The sequence below is a fragment of the Haliaeetus albicilla genome, chromosome 2 (genome assembly GCF_947461875.1).
Source record: "Haliaeetus albicilla chromosome 2, bHalAlb1.1, whole genome shotgun sequence".
In the NCBI taxonomy this organism is placed as follows: Eukaryota; Metazoa; Chordata; class Aves; order Accipitriformes; family Accipitridae; genus Haliaeetus; species Haliaeetus albicilla.
The window spans coordinates 1,562,293-1,581,351 of NC_091484.1; the positions used below are offsets into that span (position 1 = coordinate 1,562,293).

The 19,059-nt window shown below is 48.2% G+C and overlaps 1 protein-coding gene across 1 annotated transcript; it reads right to left on the minus strand.

The window, feature by feature from the left end:
* Positions 1-287: 287 nt before the first annotated feature.
* TM9SF4 (transmembrane 9 superfamily member 4) lies at positions 288-18,864 on the minus strand. The gene is made up of 18 exons (XM_069801454.1): positions 18,639-18,864; positions 12,265-12,378; positions 10,533-10,632; positions 9,958-10,126; positions 9,748-9,877; positions 8,613-8,736; positions 7,615-7,733; positions 7,363-7,474; positions 6,788-6,858; positions 6,222-6,354; positions 5,589-5,670; positions 5,408-5,483; positions 4,973-5,056; positions 4,596-4,771; positions 4,179-4,242; positions 3,463-3,582; positions 2,845-2,934; positions 288-2,490 (listed from the first exon to the last, which is right to left on the minus strand). The coding sequence occupies exons 1-18, from the start codon at positions 18,849-18,851 to the stop codon at positions 2,341-2,343; spliced, it is 2,127 nt and encodes a 708-aa protein (XP_069657555.1). The 5' UTR covers positions 18,852-18,864; the 3' UTR covers positions 288-2,340.
* Positions 18,865-19,059: the final 195 nt, after the last annotated feature.

Here is a 19,059-nt window from a genome sequence, read left to right on the forward strand (position 1 = left end):
TCTTACCATGCAGCACACGAGAGCAGTATGGCGAGAAACAGATCCAAATGCCTTGACCGGTGGCATTTTAATTACAATATACGGCAGTATACAGGACATGCCACACTGGGAGAAATGTACTGCTCAGTCAAGTTTACCAGGAGAAAAATATTACAAAGAAAACTGCAGTGTATTCCAAGCTCTGCTTCTGACTGAAGCCACACATCAAAGACCACATGGGTGTTGAACAGGCTGTTACAAAAAGAAAATCCCAAGAGGTGGCTTAGGAGAACCCAGGAGAGCAGGACAACAGGACAATGGCAGATTTATTTACAATAGGACACAAAGAATACATACATTAATTAAAAATTACAAAGAATACAGAGAAAACACTTTGGGGAAGGGAGAGAGATCAATGCTGGCTGAGCCTCTCCACTGGGGCAGGGGCAGAAAATTAAAAAAAAAAAAAATCAACCACAATTTCAGGGAGGGATCTCAAATTAGAACTGACGCAGGACTCCACAGCACAGTTGGCTTGTGCATCCCCTGCTCCCTTTTTCCATCCTTGATTCCTGGCTGATTAGACTGTGGCATGACGGGTGGCCAAAGAAGCTATTAGGCAAGGCTGGAAAGACTCGGTGCCGAGGAGTCAAGCTGCCTGGGAAGCCAGCTCCCCGCAGGGGGCAAGGCCGTCAGTAAGAGACACAGGTCCTTGTGTGAACCTGGTGGAAACTTATGGCAACTGGGGTTAAAAAAAAGCCCCAAACCCCTCAAGGGTGCACATCAGTGCTGATAACAGGGAGGGCTTTGGACAGTTCTGGGTTGGAACGGTGTCACCTGTGGCAGCTGGTCATCTGGAGACCTTACTGCTTACTACAGCAAGAAGTAAAAGCAAAATTTTCATAGACCTCACTAAAAAAATCTCTCCCCTGTAGTCCTGACTGAATCCAGCTAGTCTGGGGATGGAAGGAGCCTTCACTGTAACGTGGAACCTTTTTAGTGGTAAATATCATTTAAGTGACAAAAAAAAACAAACCAAAAAAACTTTAACCTCTTTTAAAAAGAGCTTCCCATAGGCTGATTCAGGCATCAAGCCATGGAAAAAAAGGAGCCCGCTGCAGAAGAACCCACATCGGCTATCCTGGAGGGCTTGGACTGTTTTGTGGAGAAGAACAAAATACAGCTTAGGGCATACACCTTTTCTGTTCCCTGGAGGTAGAGAATCTAAGAGGAGGAGAAGAGAGCAGCAAGAGCAGCTGGAGCACAGGGCAGGTAGTGAGACAGCCCGCTCCTGGCAATGGGAGAACTCCTCGGGGCTACTCCCTGTCCCCAGCCCCTTCCGCACAGCCTGCGCACACCTCACGGCAGCTCAGGCCCAATACTGCATCAGATTGCTTGGCACTAAAGCAGCGGCGTTGCAGCCCTCTCTCTGCAGGGCTCTGCACAATCCTGGTGGGGATCCTGGGAAGGAAGCCTGCCCCATTTCCTCATGCGGCTGGCGCAGAGCTATCGACAGAACCAACCCTTGTAGTTACCTCGCGCATCCTTCCAGTCCTGTATTCTAGCACCAGCACAATCACGTCGCTTCCACCAGAACGTCACGTCCTGCTGCAGCTGGCTACACCTTCCGAAAGAGAGGAAATCCCTCAGCCCTTCCCGTGGAGGCATCTGAAGCAGCCCATGCTGTCCAAGGCCAGAGGGAGGGAGAAGCGATGCCGAGGGTTGCAGTTCTCAAGCTCTCTCAGGGTGAAATTGCACTTCCCAGGCTCCGAATGGCACCTCCATCAAATTGTAAACAAGCCGAAGCCAGGACTTCTGCAGTCAGAGCGCGCCAGACTCACGCTGGGTAAGCCTTTAGGCTCCTTTTATTTTGCCATAGTCAAGCTCCCTCTTCTGTGCAGACATGAAGGCAGGAAAGAAACCCAGTCTGATATTTGTCTGAAGAGTCTCCCTGAATCTTAGAGCACCCTAGGGGCTGGAAGAAAATGTTTTCACAAGTGTTTCCACTGCTGTCTCAAATCCATTCGTCATCAACATAAAAAAAAAAAAGAAGGATGAATTAGCAAAAAGGGGGTTTACTTATACAGAGGGATATTTCTCTGCTAAAAAACTCCCTCGAATATGGAACAGGATAATAAAGTTAAAATGTAAGGTATCTACAGACCCCTTTTCCCCCCAGAAGTAGCCCAGAATCCATGTACACTGTGCCAAAGTTACATTCCAAAACAAGGAGTTATTTATTTCTCTTGTCACTCTCCCACTGGATTTTGTTTCCTTAAAAGAGTTGGGAGAAGATGTCCCCTTCACTCCTGGGACAACACGCATTCAGAGGTGTCTACTTTCTGCTGGGTCTCTGCATCTTCAGTCTATTTTCACTGCGGCATAGATCTTCCGGACAAACATGTAGGCTGCATAGAAGCCAATGGTGCCAGTGAGGAGCCAGAAGGACAAGACCATAAGGGCGGTGTAGCCAAAGTATAGTAAGGAGGGAATGAACTCAACAATATCCAGCTAAAACAGAACAGGAAAAAACAAGCAAAATCAAGTACAGAGGTAACAAGAGTTAGCTCCCCAAACCAGCCAGTGCCCTCCACAAGGGGGGAGTTGACAAAGGGAGGAGAGCCTCCACTCGATTCATTTTTGTCCAGCTGAAAAGAGATCCCCTTGGAGGTGGGGTTAGGGAATGCTGCTCCGCACAGGTAATGCGGGCAGAGGCCTCAGGCACTTACAGCCTTCTCTCCCCTCTAGAAGGGCCGTTAGCAAGGCACAGGGACAGACTAGGACTAGGCATCCCACCATTTCCTTTCCCAAATCAAACATCTCCTCTAGAAAGGTGGCACTTTCATACAAGAGGAATAACAATACCTTGTTCACAAAGTAGAAGATGGCATAGATCAGCACATAGAAGGCAGATCCTCCAGACACCAAGAAGGTCCTCCACCACCAGCGGTAATCCTGACAGGGTAAAAAGCCTCATTACCCCACAGGCTTCCTTTTTCTGTGTCACTGTCTCAGGGGAGCTGTGACCTTTCTGGGACAGGGAGAACACCCCCCATTTTCCTTCAAAGGAAAACCACAGTTTGGGGCTGGGGAACTATTTTGTCACAGAAGTGTTTCCAAACAAAGAGGATGAAAAACTGACAGTGAAGCAAAGCCAGGTCAGTATCATAGCACCTGCTACCAAAGAACACAGCTCACCTCCGGCCCTGCATTTCATTTTGTATGTGGATGGAATGAAATAGTTTCTTTGGGAAGAGATGTCAGCTCAAAATACCCTGCTCCCAGCATAATTTCTGATATGAAACCACAGTTACCAGCCTAGCAGATAATCAAGTAGCTTCAATTCTCCTTGAAGTCAAGAGGTGTCACACTCATGAAGCTGGGCCACACTAGATTTCTGCTGAGCAGCAGCAATAACATGACCTGTGCTTTTCCAGGAGCAAGCACCCTGAGCTACTGAAACTACAAATGCAGAAATCTTACCTCAGCACAAAGCTGGAAGTATACCATGACAATGCTGATTTGGGAGCATGATACCACCAGGATTATAAACACCAGGAAGAGAAAGCCAAAAAGGTAATAGAACTGGTTCTCCCAGATTGCCTGAAACAAAGACACAGCAGAAATTTGTTTCCATGCTACTGTGATCAAACAGTGAACGTGAGACTAACTTCTAGCAGCTAACCCAAGGAAAAACAAGGAGCCCCTCAGCCTGATGTAGATAAAACCACAGATCTAATGCATTTCACAGTGTTACTTCAGAGGAATCAGGCTGCAAAAAGGTTCCCAAAGACAGCTCTGAGGTAGGTTGTTCATTCCCCTCCATCTCCCTGGCAATGGAGCAGCAAATTCCTCCCCATCCATAAGTGGTGAAAAATAGGCAGCAGCTGGAATGGCTCAGGCCTCAGACCAGGACCCCTCCTTGACATAACGTTGCAGGAAGCTCTCACCTTTACCATCATCCCTCAAATCACTAAGGAGTGTCCCATAGACAGCTCCGGGTGTCTTCAGCAAGAGGACAGTCTGAAGAGACCCACAGGCCAGCTCTCTGGAAACAATACCGAGCGGCCTGGAGGGAACCTGCTAGCCCCTTCAGTACATACAAGAATAGGAGACTGCTCCAGTGAAAGCCCCCTCCCTTTCAAAAGCTTTGCCATGAGAGGAATCCTATTCAGGAGCAAAGTGGGTTAAATGCTTACACTGAAAATGAAGAACAGTTCAATGAACATAGCTCCAAAAGGCAGAATACCAGCCATGAGAATCCTATAAAGCAAGAAAGAAAAGTCATAAGCAGCACAATATAACTGTCTGGCCATTAAAAGTCCCCTGTAAGCACACAGAGCACTCCTAGCAAAAGCTCTACAGTTCCAGATTACTGGAATAAATTTCACACACTAAATGGCACAGCTGCTCCCACTTTTGAGCACATACCACTTTATAGCACCAGTCACACCACATCAAAATTGTCAAGAATGTCTCCAATATCACATTACTCAAGGAAGAACATCTGCCATCTGTCTGTGTCCAGAGACCAGCAGAAGGTGACATTCAGCTACCCAAGACGACTGAGGGGAGGGGGCTTAACTCACCGTATTTCCTAGACACTCATCACTCACCCAACAAATTTATTCATATACCACCTCTGCTCTGGGATCTGCCTGGGAATCTGATTTGTCCGTACAGGATTGTCATATGGCTGTTTGCGAAATCCAAAGTAGTAACCCAGGTAGACCAAGGGTAAGGATATCCCAAACCACATGCAGAGCAAGGCCACCATGGTAGGGAAAGGCACCTGGAATCACACCAAGAGTCACAAAAGTGAGGCTGACAGCTCACCTGCCCTGGAGACTGAAGTCACCAGCCAGACCAACTCTCCAGTCGACCACTGCATCAACACCCACATTTAGAAAGATACTGCAAGACTAAGCAAGTCCCTGACAGCCCAGTCACCCTCCTCCCATCCAGCAGGCTCCGGTATGAAGGTGGTACCTACCGCTCCAGAGGAGTGTTTCCCCCAGATGAAACAGTTCAGGACGAAGCAGATACCAAAGACGACACCCGGATACAGGGTAGCTGTCTGCAAGAGCAACCACACGTTAAGAGAAAACACATGACTAATCAGCCAGATGTTTCTCTTTAATGAGTCCATTGCTGGGGCAAGGCACATGTGGAGGAAGCATCCCTTTTGCTGCAGCACTAATACGCAGCAGATGGGCGGTGGGGAGGATCTCAGACAATCCTCTTGCTTTACTACAGTACGTACTCTGGTATTCGCCCTTTCATGTAAAGCTACGAGGACTCAATCCACATCAAATCTCTGCAGTACAGCCAGGCTGTGTTCAGCTACCCACAAATATGCATGGAGCTTATCCACATATCTTGCCATCCACAAACCTGGATAAACAGCACAGAACACCACAAGACTCACACAAAAGGCTCCCTTCTTCCATCGATGACCTTTCAGAGTCCGGTATAAGCGGCCAGCAAAGAATCCACCAAAAACCCTGGACAGAAACAAGCCAAGACAATGAAAATTAACTTTCATTGTTGGGGAGAGGAGGAGTGGGCAGGACAGCACTGCTGTGGGAAGCAGTGGAGGAGACACCTACCCCATGAACATGAAGAGGAAGCAGGCAGTAGTCATCAACGCGCCCCGGCTAGAAGGTGACAGCATCCCCAGCATAGCAACAACTACAGAGGGAAAAAAGGACAAAGAACAGCAGCTGTGATGTACGTGTGCTAGCCAGCATCTGGAGAACATGGGCCCGTCCCATATGCAGACCACAGCTGCCTGGAATCTCTGCCTTCTGCACAGACTCATTTCCTTCAAAGCATAATGCATCCACAGCCTCCAGCACTGGCCACAGCGGGAAAGCCACAGCTTTGATCTCAAGCTACAGACCATGCTTTAGCCTCAATTTCCCCAGAGATTTGAGCAGGTGCAGCTCAGAAGGCAAGGCACGCGTGCAAATGTCTCTCAGCCCACTAACACCCAGGGCTCGTATCTTGATAACAGGAAATATAAACACAAAAAGAAGCCTTCAGCTGGGAAATGCTATCTAGAAACTCCGAAATGCTGAGCACAGGCCTATCGCCTTGATCAGCCCCGCAACAGGAAGCAGCCTTATGTGACCTCACTCAAGCTAAGGTGAGCGTAGGTTGAAGTCAACGGGAGCTACAAATGTCCTTGAGCATTGTTCCTCTTCTTGTTACAACCACCCCATGCAACATGTGCCACTTACAGATGACAATCAGGATCATACAGAAGAGCTGAATTCCAGAACCCAGGAGAGAGCTGAGGATCATAGGATACTGTGGAGGCCTGAAGACATCTCCATGCACAAGTTTCCAACCAGATTCCTCCATGGTATCTTCCTGTAGCAACAACAGGAAAAGAAGGTTATTTAGTTATGATATGCCAGTGGAAATTAAGGTCCTACCATAGCCTAAGAGGTTAATTTCCCTGTATCTGGTTCTTCTACAGAATTTTATCACTCTAGTTAAGAAACTTCTTTTCTCTTGGGCTTAAAACAGTTAAGACCTGAACTGCCAGTGCCAGGGCACACATTTACAGAACTGTCTGCAGTCATTACTTAGGTCTGAAGACATCTGAACTGGTAATCTGCCATTGTACATAGATAGCCAAAGGTGGCCTGACAGCACGTGACAGAACTGCCCCTCTCATCTTCAGGACTCAAAGTAAACCAGGGGCAAGGAAACAGACAATATATCCAAGTTTTCAGAATAGATCCCTCCTCATCTGTGCTTCCCTCCTGCTTTGATCCCAGCCCCAAGAACAAACACATACAATGTCATCTTCCTTGTTGTAGTTAGCAATGTCCTTCCGGAGAGTCCGGATGATGATCATGCTGAGAATACCTGAAAACAAGCACAAACTGAGTTTAGCTCAGAGGAGAGGCTCCTACATGGCTGCGCTGCTCTCACGCTGTGTAACTACATGGCTCCCACCAACACACAGTGCTGGCTAGGAGAGGAGGCCTTGAGTCATTAGCCATCTTCCCCAGGCTTCAGCAAAGACAGAAACAAAACACCAGGGAGTAGGGAAGGCAGTATTCCAGCAGGAGTGGGGCACTGTGGCTTTCCTGTGTTTTTTTTTTTCCTTAAACATGGACGTGCAAGATGTGTGTTAACCACATTCTACTGCCTCAACTACCCCAGTCAGAGAGCAGAAGTGGGTAACTGTCTGACCCCATGGGGCGTTGCCTGAACAGGGAGGTTTTATGTGCTCATGATAGTTTCCTGCCCTTTCTGATCAGGTTCAGACATGGCCACATCCTCCTTGAGCCACCTGCAGCTGAGGCTTAAACAAAGTTCCCTGCAGATTAATGGTAAAGCCTTCTTCATCCCACACATCTCACTCACCTGAAAGGAAAAAGACGACCACAACTGAGTTAATGATAGAAAACCAATGAATCTGCACATCACTCATGGTCAGGTAGGTGTCCCAGCGGGAAGCCCATTTAATGTCACTTTCCTGAAAGAACGGGAAAGTTCTTCTCATAACAGCACATCCCCAATATTCTCCACAACACCTTTGTGACAGACACTTGGAGCACCAACTGCCAGCCAGCCAGGGGTAGTGAGCTGCCAGCCAGCTTCCCATTACTCCCTCACCTCCCAGTGGACAGAGTAGGTGAAGAGCAGCTGGTTCTCTTTAGAAGGATCTATTTCCTGAGGGGCAGAGCCCGTAGCTTCAGGCAGGGTGCACATACTCTTCTCATCAGCCTTCAAGTCTGTAAGGGAAAACATGGCACATGCTAGGTCAGCCCTTCCCTTGAGGCACCACCTCTCCCACTGACCATCCTGGCCCCAGGTACCCTTAAGGCACTGGGCTGCAATTACTCCAAATACTGCAGAGGAAGCACTTGTTCCTTTCTCACTTGCTTTGCAGTTTGCAAAACTATTCTTCCGATCAGAAGTGGAGCACTATTAACAAACTTTAAGGAAAGCTATACATAGGACTTTCCTTAACTGCAAGGATAAAAGCCAGAGGCTCTGAAGCCAAGGATTTAGACCATGAACAAATCCTCAATTCCACGTGACACGCTGCGAAACAAGACCTCTCCAGCAGAGCCTGCTGCTGCCAGAGGAGAGTTGCACGTGATGATACGCACGATGAGCAACTTCCCTTCAAGACACCTGTTTCACGTTGGGTTCACTGAGGTAGGGTTCACTGTTTTCCCCCCTAACCATTCTTTTTGAAACTCGATCCCCCTAGAACAGTTCCAAACATTCTGTAGGTCTCTGGACTAGCAGGTAGTGTCCCAGTGGGGGAAATCTGGGCCACAACAAGAGCTAGATGCCATGCACACTTCATGCTAGATGACACTGCAAAAAAAAAAAATCTAACCCTAAACCCTCAAACTCGGATCTTTTTATATGAATTAATTTTCCACAGATTGCATTTCAAGTATTGAAATGGTTGGTATTCTATTGTTGGTACTTCCTTAATAACAAAGGGGTTTATTTTCTTATAGTTTGGACTCTCTCATTTCTGCGCCCCAAGACCAGTTGCGAAAGCAACAACTGGCACCCTGATACATCACTGGCATTCAACTCTTGGCCCTACAAGAGATTCTTCTCCCTTGCTCCCCTCCCTAAGAATCTCTTACCTTCTAGTTTAATACTTTGGGGAATCACTTCAAAGCGTACAACCCTGTAGGTGGGCTCCTGGTTCTCTTCCACATCCTCTCTGTGGTAGTAAAGTATGAAGGAGAGGTGGTTGTGCAGGTAGAACTAAAACGGATTGACATTAAATAAAAAGTTAGCACCCCAAGGAAGGAACAGGCCAAGTTTAGAAAGCAGCTTCAGTGCAGAAAACTAAAGACTCCAACTGTTCCAGATGCATTGTGCTACAGAGCAAGATCAGGCTAACGCTTTCTAAGGCTAAAAGAACAAGAGGAGAGAATAGATGTTGAAAAGGTAACACCTCAACCACTCCAGGCATCGGGGACAATGTTTTAGTCTATTTCTGGCCTGGAAAATATCATTCTATGTCACATCTCAACCATGCATTCAATGGCAGCAGAATCGCCAAATTTAGATTGGAAAGACCTCAGTAGCTACAACCCTGAGTTTCCTGTCTGCTTTTTCTACCAGGCAGACATACATTACCCAGACTCCAAGGGGACCCACAGCTGTCCTAAGCTTGCACTTTCAAAAGGCTCTATATCACCTATTACATGAACAAAGTACAGCAACCCCAAGCTGGCACAGCAGATTCTTTCACCTGTAAGACCTTAGGCTCAAGCGATCAGAGCTCCGTGTGCAACTGAACACTTGAGTATGATAAAGAGATGTGTCTGTTAAGTCAAACAGCTAATCTTAGGGCACACAATCATGGAAAACAGCTGCAAGAATACACATGCTAAGTTTCTATTTGCAAACTTAAGCAGCTTTTCCTCCAAAAAACACCTTTTTTTTTTTTTTAAAATACAAGATTCTCCAAGACCATTAAAGATTAGCCAGCTTTGGGGTATGTTGCCTTTGTCCTACTGAGGGGAAACCACCACATGCAGTTGTCCAACATTATACAGCGAGTCAAAGCTAGGACTCTTGGCTATTGTACCAGTAGTCCAGCACCTACTCCTTTCTTCCAACAAGAAACCTCTCTCACATATTTCCACTCTTTATAAAACCTTTTGGTTGCGTTCCCAATACTCATACTCTCTTGTAGACTTCTAAAGCCCTCTGACAACCACCCAGATCTCCTCCGGGCACCCCTCAGACAGCATCTAGATTCTCTACCTTGTTACCGTCCATAAACCCAAGCCTGTATCCATGCTCAAACTGCACATCCTTCTCCTTCTTCTTCTCCTCTTCCTCACGATTGGAATAAAACTCCAGCCGTGTTGCCACAGGGAGGTTATCAGCAATGCTGAAAACACAGATTTCAGATCAAATTTGTCCACAATACAGAATCCCTACTGACATAAACCCACACTCGAGATGACTCACAGATGTACATAGTAATCTTCCCTGATCCGCTCAGCGATCAGCTTGCTCTGCTCCACTGTCAGAGTGACTGGTTTATTGGGAAAGTTGCACAGAACTTCACATTTCTTCTCCACGTTCATGGAAACCTGGAAAGGTGTATTTACAATTCGGTCCCCCCGAAGAACCTCACCTGGAAAACAGGAAAATAAAGGCAGGGTGAAAGACTGCCAGGCTTCTTGCCACTGGGTTGGCAGCGCAATGTACAGCTGGAATGATGACAGCAAGTCTCCTTTGTTACCACAGATGCAAGGATAAGATTGAAGGACAGTTAAGCTATTTTATTGGAAGTATTGAGCTCTATTTATGAAGAAGGTTACATGCCCTCCTTCTGGAAAGGTGCTTCCTCTTTCCAATATATGGACATCCTAGTTTGCAAACAGCCAGCATATAACAAATTAGAGGAAGCAGGCTCTCCACAAACAGTTTGTTAGAGATGACATTTGCAATTGCTTTTACTCCTGTAAACACACCCTCACACAGCGCATAAGTGGCAGCCCACTTACTGCTGGGGAACATGCTGTTCAACAGATACGTACCAAGATTCTCAGCCTTGTATGTTATCTTGGTGGGCTGGCAGAAGGGCAACGAGTAGTACTCATATGGTAGCTGGGTTCGTGAGCTAGTGAGCTTCACAGCCTGGAGGAAGAATGGAAGGATTATCCCCATGAAAGAACTCAGTTTCCTATCCTCTCAGCATCAGCCAAGAGCTGAAGCTTACTTCAGGATACCTCCCATAAAGCTCATTTTTGGAAGCTATTAAATAAAAAATAAAAAAATAAAAAAAAAAGGGAGACATATTCCTGGGAGAACAGAGCTCCAGCTTTCTTTCCTTTTGCACAATTCCTAGTTATACATTCTCTACACTACGATTTAGTAGCAATTCATTCACAAACAGAGAAACACTTGAAGAAAGAAGCATGGTGGATTGGTTTCACAAATTTATGGCTCAGTGGAGTCCTAAGAAACAACAAAGACCTCAAAAGAGATTCAAGAGTCCCATTTCATACAAGACTGCAGTTATTTCCTAAAAAAAAAAAAAAATCACGTCACACTGGACCTAGAGGTCTGGCCTCTAGTGATATGAAGAGTTCAGCAATTTTTATCTCTGTAAGGAAAGCCAGAGAGCCATCAGATTGGGAAGACAATGGATGATGACAAAACCCAAACATTTCTGGAGAGTTCCCACAAATCACATGGCACAAGGGAAGTGCAAAGACATACCATGATAGCCAAGGCCACAGTTGCTCCGAAAAACAGAAGCATTTTGTAACGCAGCCAAGCTCATTTATTGGAAGAGCGCTGGCAAACACGCTGACTTGCCTTATCACTTGAGGAAGCATTTGGCCCATGAAATCCCTTTGAGAACAGCCATTCCAATACCCCCTTCTTCTGGGAAGCTTACTGTAGCCACAGGCAAGTCTCATTTGCTTAAAAATAGCCTACGTCTGGCAGCCTGTGGCCAAAGAGAAAATTGTGTTGTGCTTCAAGTGGGAGCAGCCAACCTCACCATCCCCAAGAGTGCTGGATTTTGCTGAGACAAGAGGCCACAGCTTTAGAAAAATAAATTAAATGGGCTATAAATTGCTGATGTCTGGAAACAAAGCCTGGCTTCCTCCTGTACGGGTGAAGCAGTTCTATCATTCACTACCAGCAATACTGCACAGGAACAGCTCTTCAGCAAGCCTGGGTTGTAAGATCTGCAATGCTCAAGGACAAATGCCTGCACTTGGAAAGGGCTTACCATGGATTTCACTTGACTTGAAGACACAACATGAGCAAACTGGGTAGAAGAGAAAATTGAAAACGTCTGACTTGAACCACTTCTTTATTGTACCATTCACCTACCACCTAAAGGCCCACCTTCTATAAGCACTTTAAGAGTCAGTATAATGCTGGAGAAAAAAATCTCTGATTAATTCACTTCAAAGCTACAGTGAGAAGGAGGACTCTTTTCCCAAACAGAGCAACATCTTGAGGACTTTGGTGCAACTGCTGAAGGAATTTGGTAGAAGATATCAGAAGAAAGAGAATCATGTTGGGAACTGCAGGGTAAGGTGATGACAGTGACCACTTGAGGGCTGCTTACACCCAACACCCTACATGAATGTTGTGAAAAAGATAAAATACCTGTCCCCAAAATTTCAGTAACAGAATCCCCAAATTTTACTTTCTAGTCCCACTTAGCTGCTGTGAGATAAAGAAGGAAAAAACCAAAACACAAGCAAACCCAAACCAAACAGACTAACATTCTCTCTAAGTTCATCCTACCTTTATTTCTACAGGATCATTGCGGTGGAAGTTGATAGGAGCCACACCGGGTACATAGAAAGAGTTTGTACCGTGCAGCAACAACAGCAAGACCAGCGTATATCTTAGTCTTTCCTGCAGAAAGGAGAAGAAACATTAAAAACAAAACAGAAACATGGGAACAACATTAGAGATGGGCAACAACACTGAAAGTGTCCATCCCAGACATTAGAAAGGCTGTACAGTCAGGCGATTAAACACAAATCAAATTCAGAAAAACTATTCTTAACCTTGTTTTGTGACTCTCATCAAATCACTTTCCACTCTGTGTGTCTCTTCATCTGCAATTAGGAAAACACTGGCTTTGCTCAACCACAGGAAAATGCACTTATCTGTAACACGTTTCATCTAGCAGGCTGTCATCTGACTTTTCTACTCCCACCCATCTAACACCCGTATTAGAAAACGCCATGGATTACTAGAGAAGAGGGCCGTAGCCTTGGCACTGGATTTCTGTCAGCTCTGCTTGTTAGGATTTACCCTGTAGCCACTTAGGGACTGATGCTCGCATGCCGCTACCTGCAGTAGTAGAGTAGTTAGAGTAAGGTCTGACACCAAACTAACTCCTCGCTGCATCCAAAGGGATGGTCACATCACCGCTCCCTCCTATTCCACTCTTCTTTCGTCACCCCTTTGGGCCACAACACAGCTCAGTAACATGGCAAAAGTTTTCATCCCTTTTTCAGGGAGTGGGGAGACGGGTCAGGCTGGAAGGTTCAATCACTTCCATGGGGGCTCCAACACAAACCAGACCCTGTACACCAGCAGCAGCGGCAAACCCTTTGATGGACTTTGCTGCCTCCTCAGTCCCTGCCGTTACCTCCAGTAACGCAGCCCAGCTCCAGCTCGAGCAGGAAGGCTGTGAAATGAAAATTGAGCTTTAAAGAGTATTAAAAGACAGCAGCAGCTTGGCTGGATTAGAATATCAGCTCTAGTATAATCTCATTGTATTACTAGCTTCAGCCCATTCTCCTAAACTCCCTGCATGTACAGCACCATTGGAAAACCAGACACAACCTGGAGTCTGGTTTGGGACAACTCTCAAGCTAATCCTGCAGCAATAATAAACTCAGTTGCTGCCTTCCTCTGCATGTCCTCGGCAGGGCAGGCAGAGTCGGTCTCCATGACCTACTGCCCTTCCACCTACATGCAGGAGCTCTGCAATCAAGGGTGGGAAGACAAATATAGAAGGGAAAAGAGAGAGGAAACAGACTGACCAAGTGAGACAGGCTTGGGCTGAAACGAGCCACCACCAGCCCAATGCCTGCCCTGGCTCAGCAGGGCCCAGGGTTCAGCACTACCCTCCCACCAGTTAACAACGTCTGGGCAGGCCACGAGGGAATTAAACACAAGGTCAGCTTGCGGATACAAGCCAGATACCACGGGCAGCAGAGGGGAAAACACGCTGAGATCCAGGCTCCCGGCAGCCACCGGTGGAGCCCATCCCAAACAGCCAGCCCCCACATGGCTGCTCCTTGTCAGCAGTGATCCATGGGGAAGGTGGAAGGAAGGCAGGATCCGGGACCCAGAGAGCGGCTGGCAGGAGCTCTGGGCACAGACACAGACCCCAGGGCACCAGCACTGCCAACAGCACTGCTCCTCCTGGCTGGAAGGGGCAGGCTGCTATGCTGCTACAGCCACAGCATCTTTCTCAGCGCAGCACTGGAGCACAGTCAGCACACACACAACACCAGAGGAAACGTTCAACAGCTTGACAGTCACAAGCCAGGTGTGGACAAAAAGCAACTCTATCACAGGGATCCTTCATCAGGTCAGCGGAGGGGGGGAGAATAATAAATCTGTGTTTATTGCTCGCACACACCCTTCCTCTTCATCACCTTCCTTTTGCCTTATTCTGAGGCTAGTAAGGTACATTTGGCCCAGACACCAGCAAGGGTCAATAGAGCATCCAGAATTGCTGGCACTGAGCAGGATGGAAAAAAAAAAAGTCATAAATATTGGAGGTTTTTTAATCTAAAATGTATTTAAAATGCAAATGCTAGGCACCTACATAAAATGTGTTAATACTAAATTATCAGATACATCTTTTTTGCTTACAAGGGAGATTTTAAAATCTATTCTAAGCACAGCTTAATGCAGTTAGAGCAGGCAAAAGCCTCACCTGGAAAGTAACTGGCAAGCACTCTTTTTAAAATTGCTTGGACTTAATACTGATCTACTTTGAAACAATGTGGGGCTTGTTTTCTGTGCTTCGCTGAATTTTGCCTTCTCCGATCTTGTAAGAGAGTGCTCTGTGACTCTCCAACCAAGTAGGAAAAGGTCTCCCGGGCAGGTGAAGCACCAGAAGGGAACAGCACTCTTGTCCTACATCATGCTCTACAGCAGCCAGCGACCTGTAGCAATTATCCGCTTCGTTTGCCACTGAAGTGCCAGAAATACACAGCATGATATTACTTAATAAAAACCAAAACCACACCCGGTGCCATCCTTGCCCTGAAGAGCTTGCAAGATGACAAGATAAGGACAGAACTTCAGAAGGTGCTCAGGAGACATGCAAGCATGTAGAAGATGAAATTTTTGATGACACCTTTGGCAGAAATTAGGCTCTTTGAATACAGATGACGATGACTCAGGCAGCACCAGGCAACAGAAAAGACAAGAGGGGGCTATGGAAAGCCTTGCCAGGAAAAAACATTTGGTAGCAAGAAATGGGAATGCTGCTATGCAACAGGTGGGGGGAGCGTTGGAAGCGAAATTTGAAGGAAATGCCCAGCGCACGTTCCTAACCTGGCAGCTCACACCCAATGGAGCACGTGTAGGCTGAAGCCAGGGCCTTTCTTATCAGGATCTTTGCTTTCATATTGACAGATGTGCTTCATCATCTCCAAATGAAGGCAGCAGTTTAGCAATGACAACATGGACACATGCCAAAACATCTGCATAACTCATGGGCAGTCATCTCATTTGGAAGATGCCTGCAAGCTCAGTTATCTCCTACACAAGGTCAAAACTCGCAGGACGGAGCTCTGCTTTAGTTCAGTCACGGAGCCCTGGTGAGGCACAGACTTCCAGCAGACAGGAGACACCTTCTTCGTGGCCTTTACCAATTACTTACATTTCAAAACACATGCATGTGTTTTGTACCTTGTCTTGTATCTATGGTGCCAGGAAATCATAGAACGAAGCAATAAGTAGCACAACAAAAATGCACAACTGCAGATCAAGAAAAACCCAGCTGCATGCAGACAAAAATAATTATTATTGTACTATATGTGTACCTGCAGACACATACTGGCAAGAGACCCTTTCTTAGGAGAATATGACCTAAATGAGAGAATTAACTGCAGAAGTACAATCAATTCCTCCTCCCCCTATCCTCCAAATCACAGTGCCTGGTAAGAAGCACTACTCACACTGAAGTGATCTACCACATGCAAAAAGCCTGCTGAAGGAAAGCAAAGTTCTTTCTCTCAAAAAAGAAAATCTATTTCAAATGCCACTGTGTTCCTTCTGCACACAGGACCCCAATAGAAGTCACACTCGGGTCTCTCTCTCGCACTGGTGGAATGTAGCCTGGGGAAATCACGGCACGAGACCAGGCAGAGAGCATCACCCCGAGAACACCGGGCACGGTGCAGGCAGGACACTGCCAGCACTGCTGCAAGCACAGCTACACTAACAACCCCTCAGAGCAGCAGGCACCAGCCGCTCTCCCCATCGTCACATAACTCGGCACACCCGTCTTCTAGGGGCAACAGCAACTATCCCCAAGTCTGTGGGATCTCTCTGGAAAGATTTTGAAAATCTATTCCTGTAATTAACTTTAGAATGGAGCACTTAGCTATAAGAATAAATTAACTCAAACCTTCCTTGCAGCCATTCTAACAGTATTTCTTGTCCTGTGCGCAGCAATGAGAACAGAAGTTCACACACAAACCCTCTCTGAGAAGGTATTTCTGGATAATTATCACTACACTTGATACTTGCAAACAATTCCAGGACACAGTTTCTCTGATTTATCTCATTTAGAAAGACTTAAAGAATATTGCCATTTTCTGTGAATTCACAAAAGATTTACAAAACATGTGGCCAAAACAGAGCAATTGTTTAGCTAAATCCCAGCCTGACCAAGCGCAAAGAAAGCCTACAATGTGCATTTATGCCATTACCACGCAACTGTGTGTGCTTCCCTATGGCTTGCGGTCCCTGAAGCTACCACTGCCAGAGCCTGAACTCCAACATTTATTTAAGGGAAGGGGGAAACAGAAGCCGACAAGAAGCTTTTCCGTGTGGCACGCTGCCAAGGCATCTCACGTAACCCAGAGGACCTATGGCTGGGCCATTTGCATCCAGGACATCCCTGCCCAGGTCACTGGCAAGAGTTTTTTCTACAGACCGACAACTTGAAGAAACCTTTGAGCAGCAGCAATTTCAAGCATTCTGCAAGCATGTTTATAGGGCTGGTACTGTATCACGGCTGGTTTAAGTCTTACAGTTCCATAATCCACATATGAACTTAAGAACATGATACAGTATTTGCTCAAAGGGAGGAAAAGAAAGTAGGAAGCGACAACGATGAGTATCATATGAATGAGATGATGGACATAGTCCCACTTCTTTTCTGCAGAGAAGGGCAAGAAGGGCATCAAACAGTCATAAGCAAGAGCTTTTAACTTTCAAAGACAGTTTTGAAGAAAAAGAGGGAAAATGCAACCTACACAGAGCCATTTGTCCAGCCAGATTCACAAAGCTCCGATATCCCGTTCTACTTACCAAAACTTTTTAATACGGTGAAGAAAGGGAGGGAAGACATAACCCACTACTTTGTGGGAGGAAAAAAAATCCACACATAACAGAGCAAACTGAAGCTCTCCCACATGTAACATTTATTCTACCCTCAGGCACATTAACAGGACATGCATAGTGCTAACGGCACCTGCTCTTCAGCCCCTCTGAGATGCCAGCCTGACACTCGCTTCCCTTTTTCAAGGGCTGCCTCGTTAGATGTTCTTGACAACTGTTTGGACAAGCTCATCTTTATTGCATCTCTACCCAGCTCACCCTTGCACTCGGAGGAGTCACTGAAAGCCTTTCTAAAGGAGACAAGTGCTGCATTCACATTGATTTCAGAGAGCTCCTTTGACACCAGGAGAGCTGTTAGCAGTCTTCTCTGCCTTTCGTAAAAGAGAAGGCTACAAGGAAATTCCCAGTAGGACCATCTTCAGCTCTCAAAGCCAGCTCAGGCGCTCCCTCCTCCCTGCCTGGGAGAAAGCCAGCAGAGTTTGAAGATGCTTAAAGCAAAAGAAATTAAAACCTCCGCTCTTCCAATCTCCCTTCCAGTTTCTGCCAATCTTTGGGCTACATGAGTCACCTCACATCCCCCACCCTGGCCAACAGCGACCTTTGTATCAGCACACGTCATTTATTCATACAGCTATTCTTACAACACTGGTCCTTCTATGAAAGCAAGGAGGAAAATTCATTTTTCCTACCACAAAACTTCAGGCAGATAATTAACATCTGAGCAGCTCATTTCCTCCTCCGTGAGGTGGCACTGATGCTCGCCTACCTTAGCAAATTCCCACCAGAAACACCTTCAGCTCTCCAAGGATTCAGGGAATAACTCAGTAATAACAACAGAGACGCCGAGGCGCAGGGAGGTGAAGCGGCCGCTCGCGCCCCAAGTCGATAACCGCTGCCAAACGCTTGCGAAAACCGCACGCAAAAAAACCCAAAACCCAGCCTCTTCGCTTGGCATAAGCACCTGGTTCAGGCCAACACTTCCCTTCGAGAGAACCGCACGGGGAAAGAAAAGGTTGCCCGGTGCTCCTGACAACCGAGGACGCCCAAAACCTCGGCTCACGCCGCGACCGTGCCCCCCCTCCCACCCCCACGTCCCTCTTGCCCGGACAACCCCGTTCCTCGTGGAATCGGAGCCGGTTTTGCTGCCGAGGCAGGGACCCGCTCCGCCCCGCCGGGCCCGCGGGCACCGAGCGGCGGCCCGAGCTCTGCCCCCCCCCGCTCGCCCCTGCCCTCCTCCGGTGAGGCCGCCAGCCGCCGTCCGGACACCCCCGGGGAGACGCGGGACGGCTATAAGGCCCCAGACGGAACCGGGGAGCCTTCCCCGGCCTGGGACCGGCGCAACCCGCGGGGACGGGGCGAGGGGAGGGCGCGGGGCTGCGGGCCGGGCGCCGCATCCCTCCCAGCGCGGCGCAGGCCCGACGCGGAGCCCCCCCCCTCGCAGCGCCCCGGGCCGGGCCGCCTGGCCCACGCACGGCCGGGCCCGGGAGAGGCCGAGGAGGAGACGAGGGCGGGCGCGGAACCGCACCGGGACCGGACCGGGCCCCGCCGGCCGCTGGGGCCGCCGCACTCACCATCGCCGCCGACGCCGCCATCTTGGATCCACGTGTCGGGGCGGACGTCAGCGGAAGCGGCGCACGGTTGGCTGCCGGGGCCTTATCGCCATGGCGACGGCGGGCCGGGGCCGGGCCGGACCGGACCGGGCGGCGGAGCTCCCTGCTGCCGGGGCAGGGCCGGGCCGAACCCAGCCCTGCTGCCGGACGGGACGGGATGGGGGCTGCCGCCATCTCCGGTCCCCAGCGGGTCTCCGGCCCCGCGGAGCCGGTCGGAAGGGGGGGGGGGGGAGACGGCCTGCGCCGCCATCTTTGCTGAGGGCGGCGGCCTTCGCGCGGGGGGCGGGCACGACGCCGCGGGCGCCATGTTCGGTGCGGGCGGTGAGGCGGCGGGGCTGGCAGGCCCGGAACGGTCCGGCCCGGTCCGGTCCCTCCGGTCCGT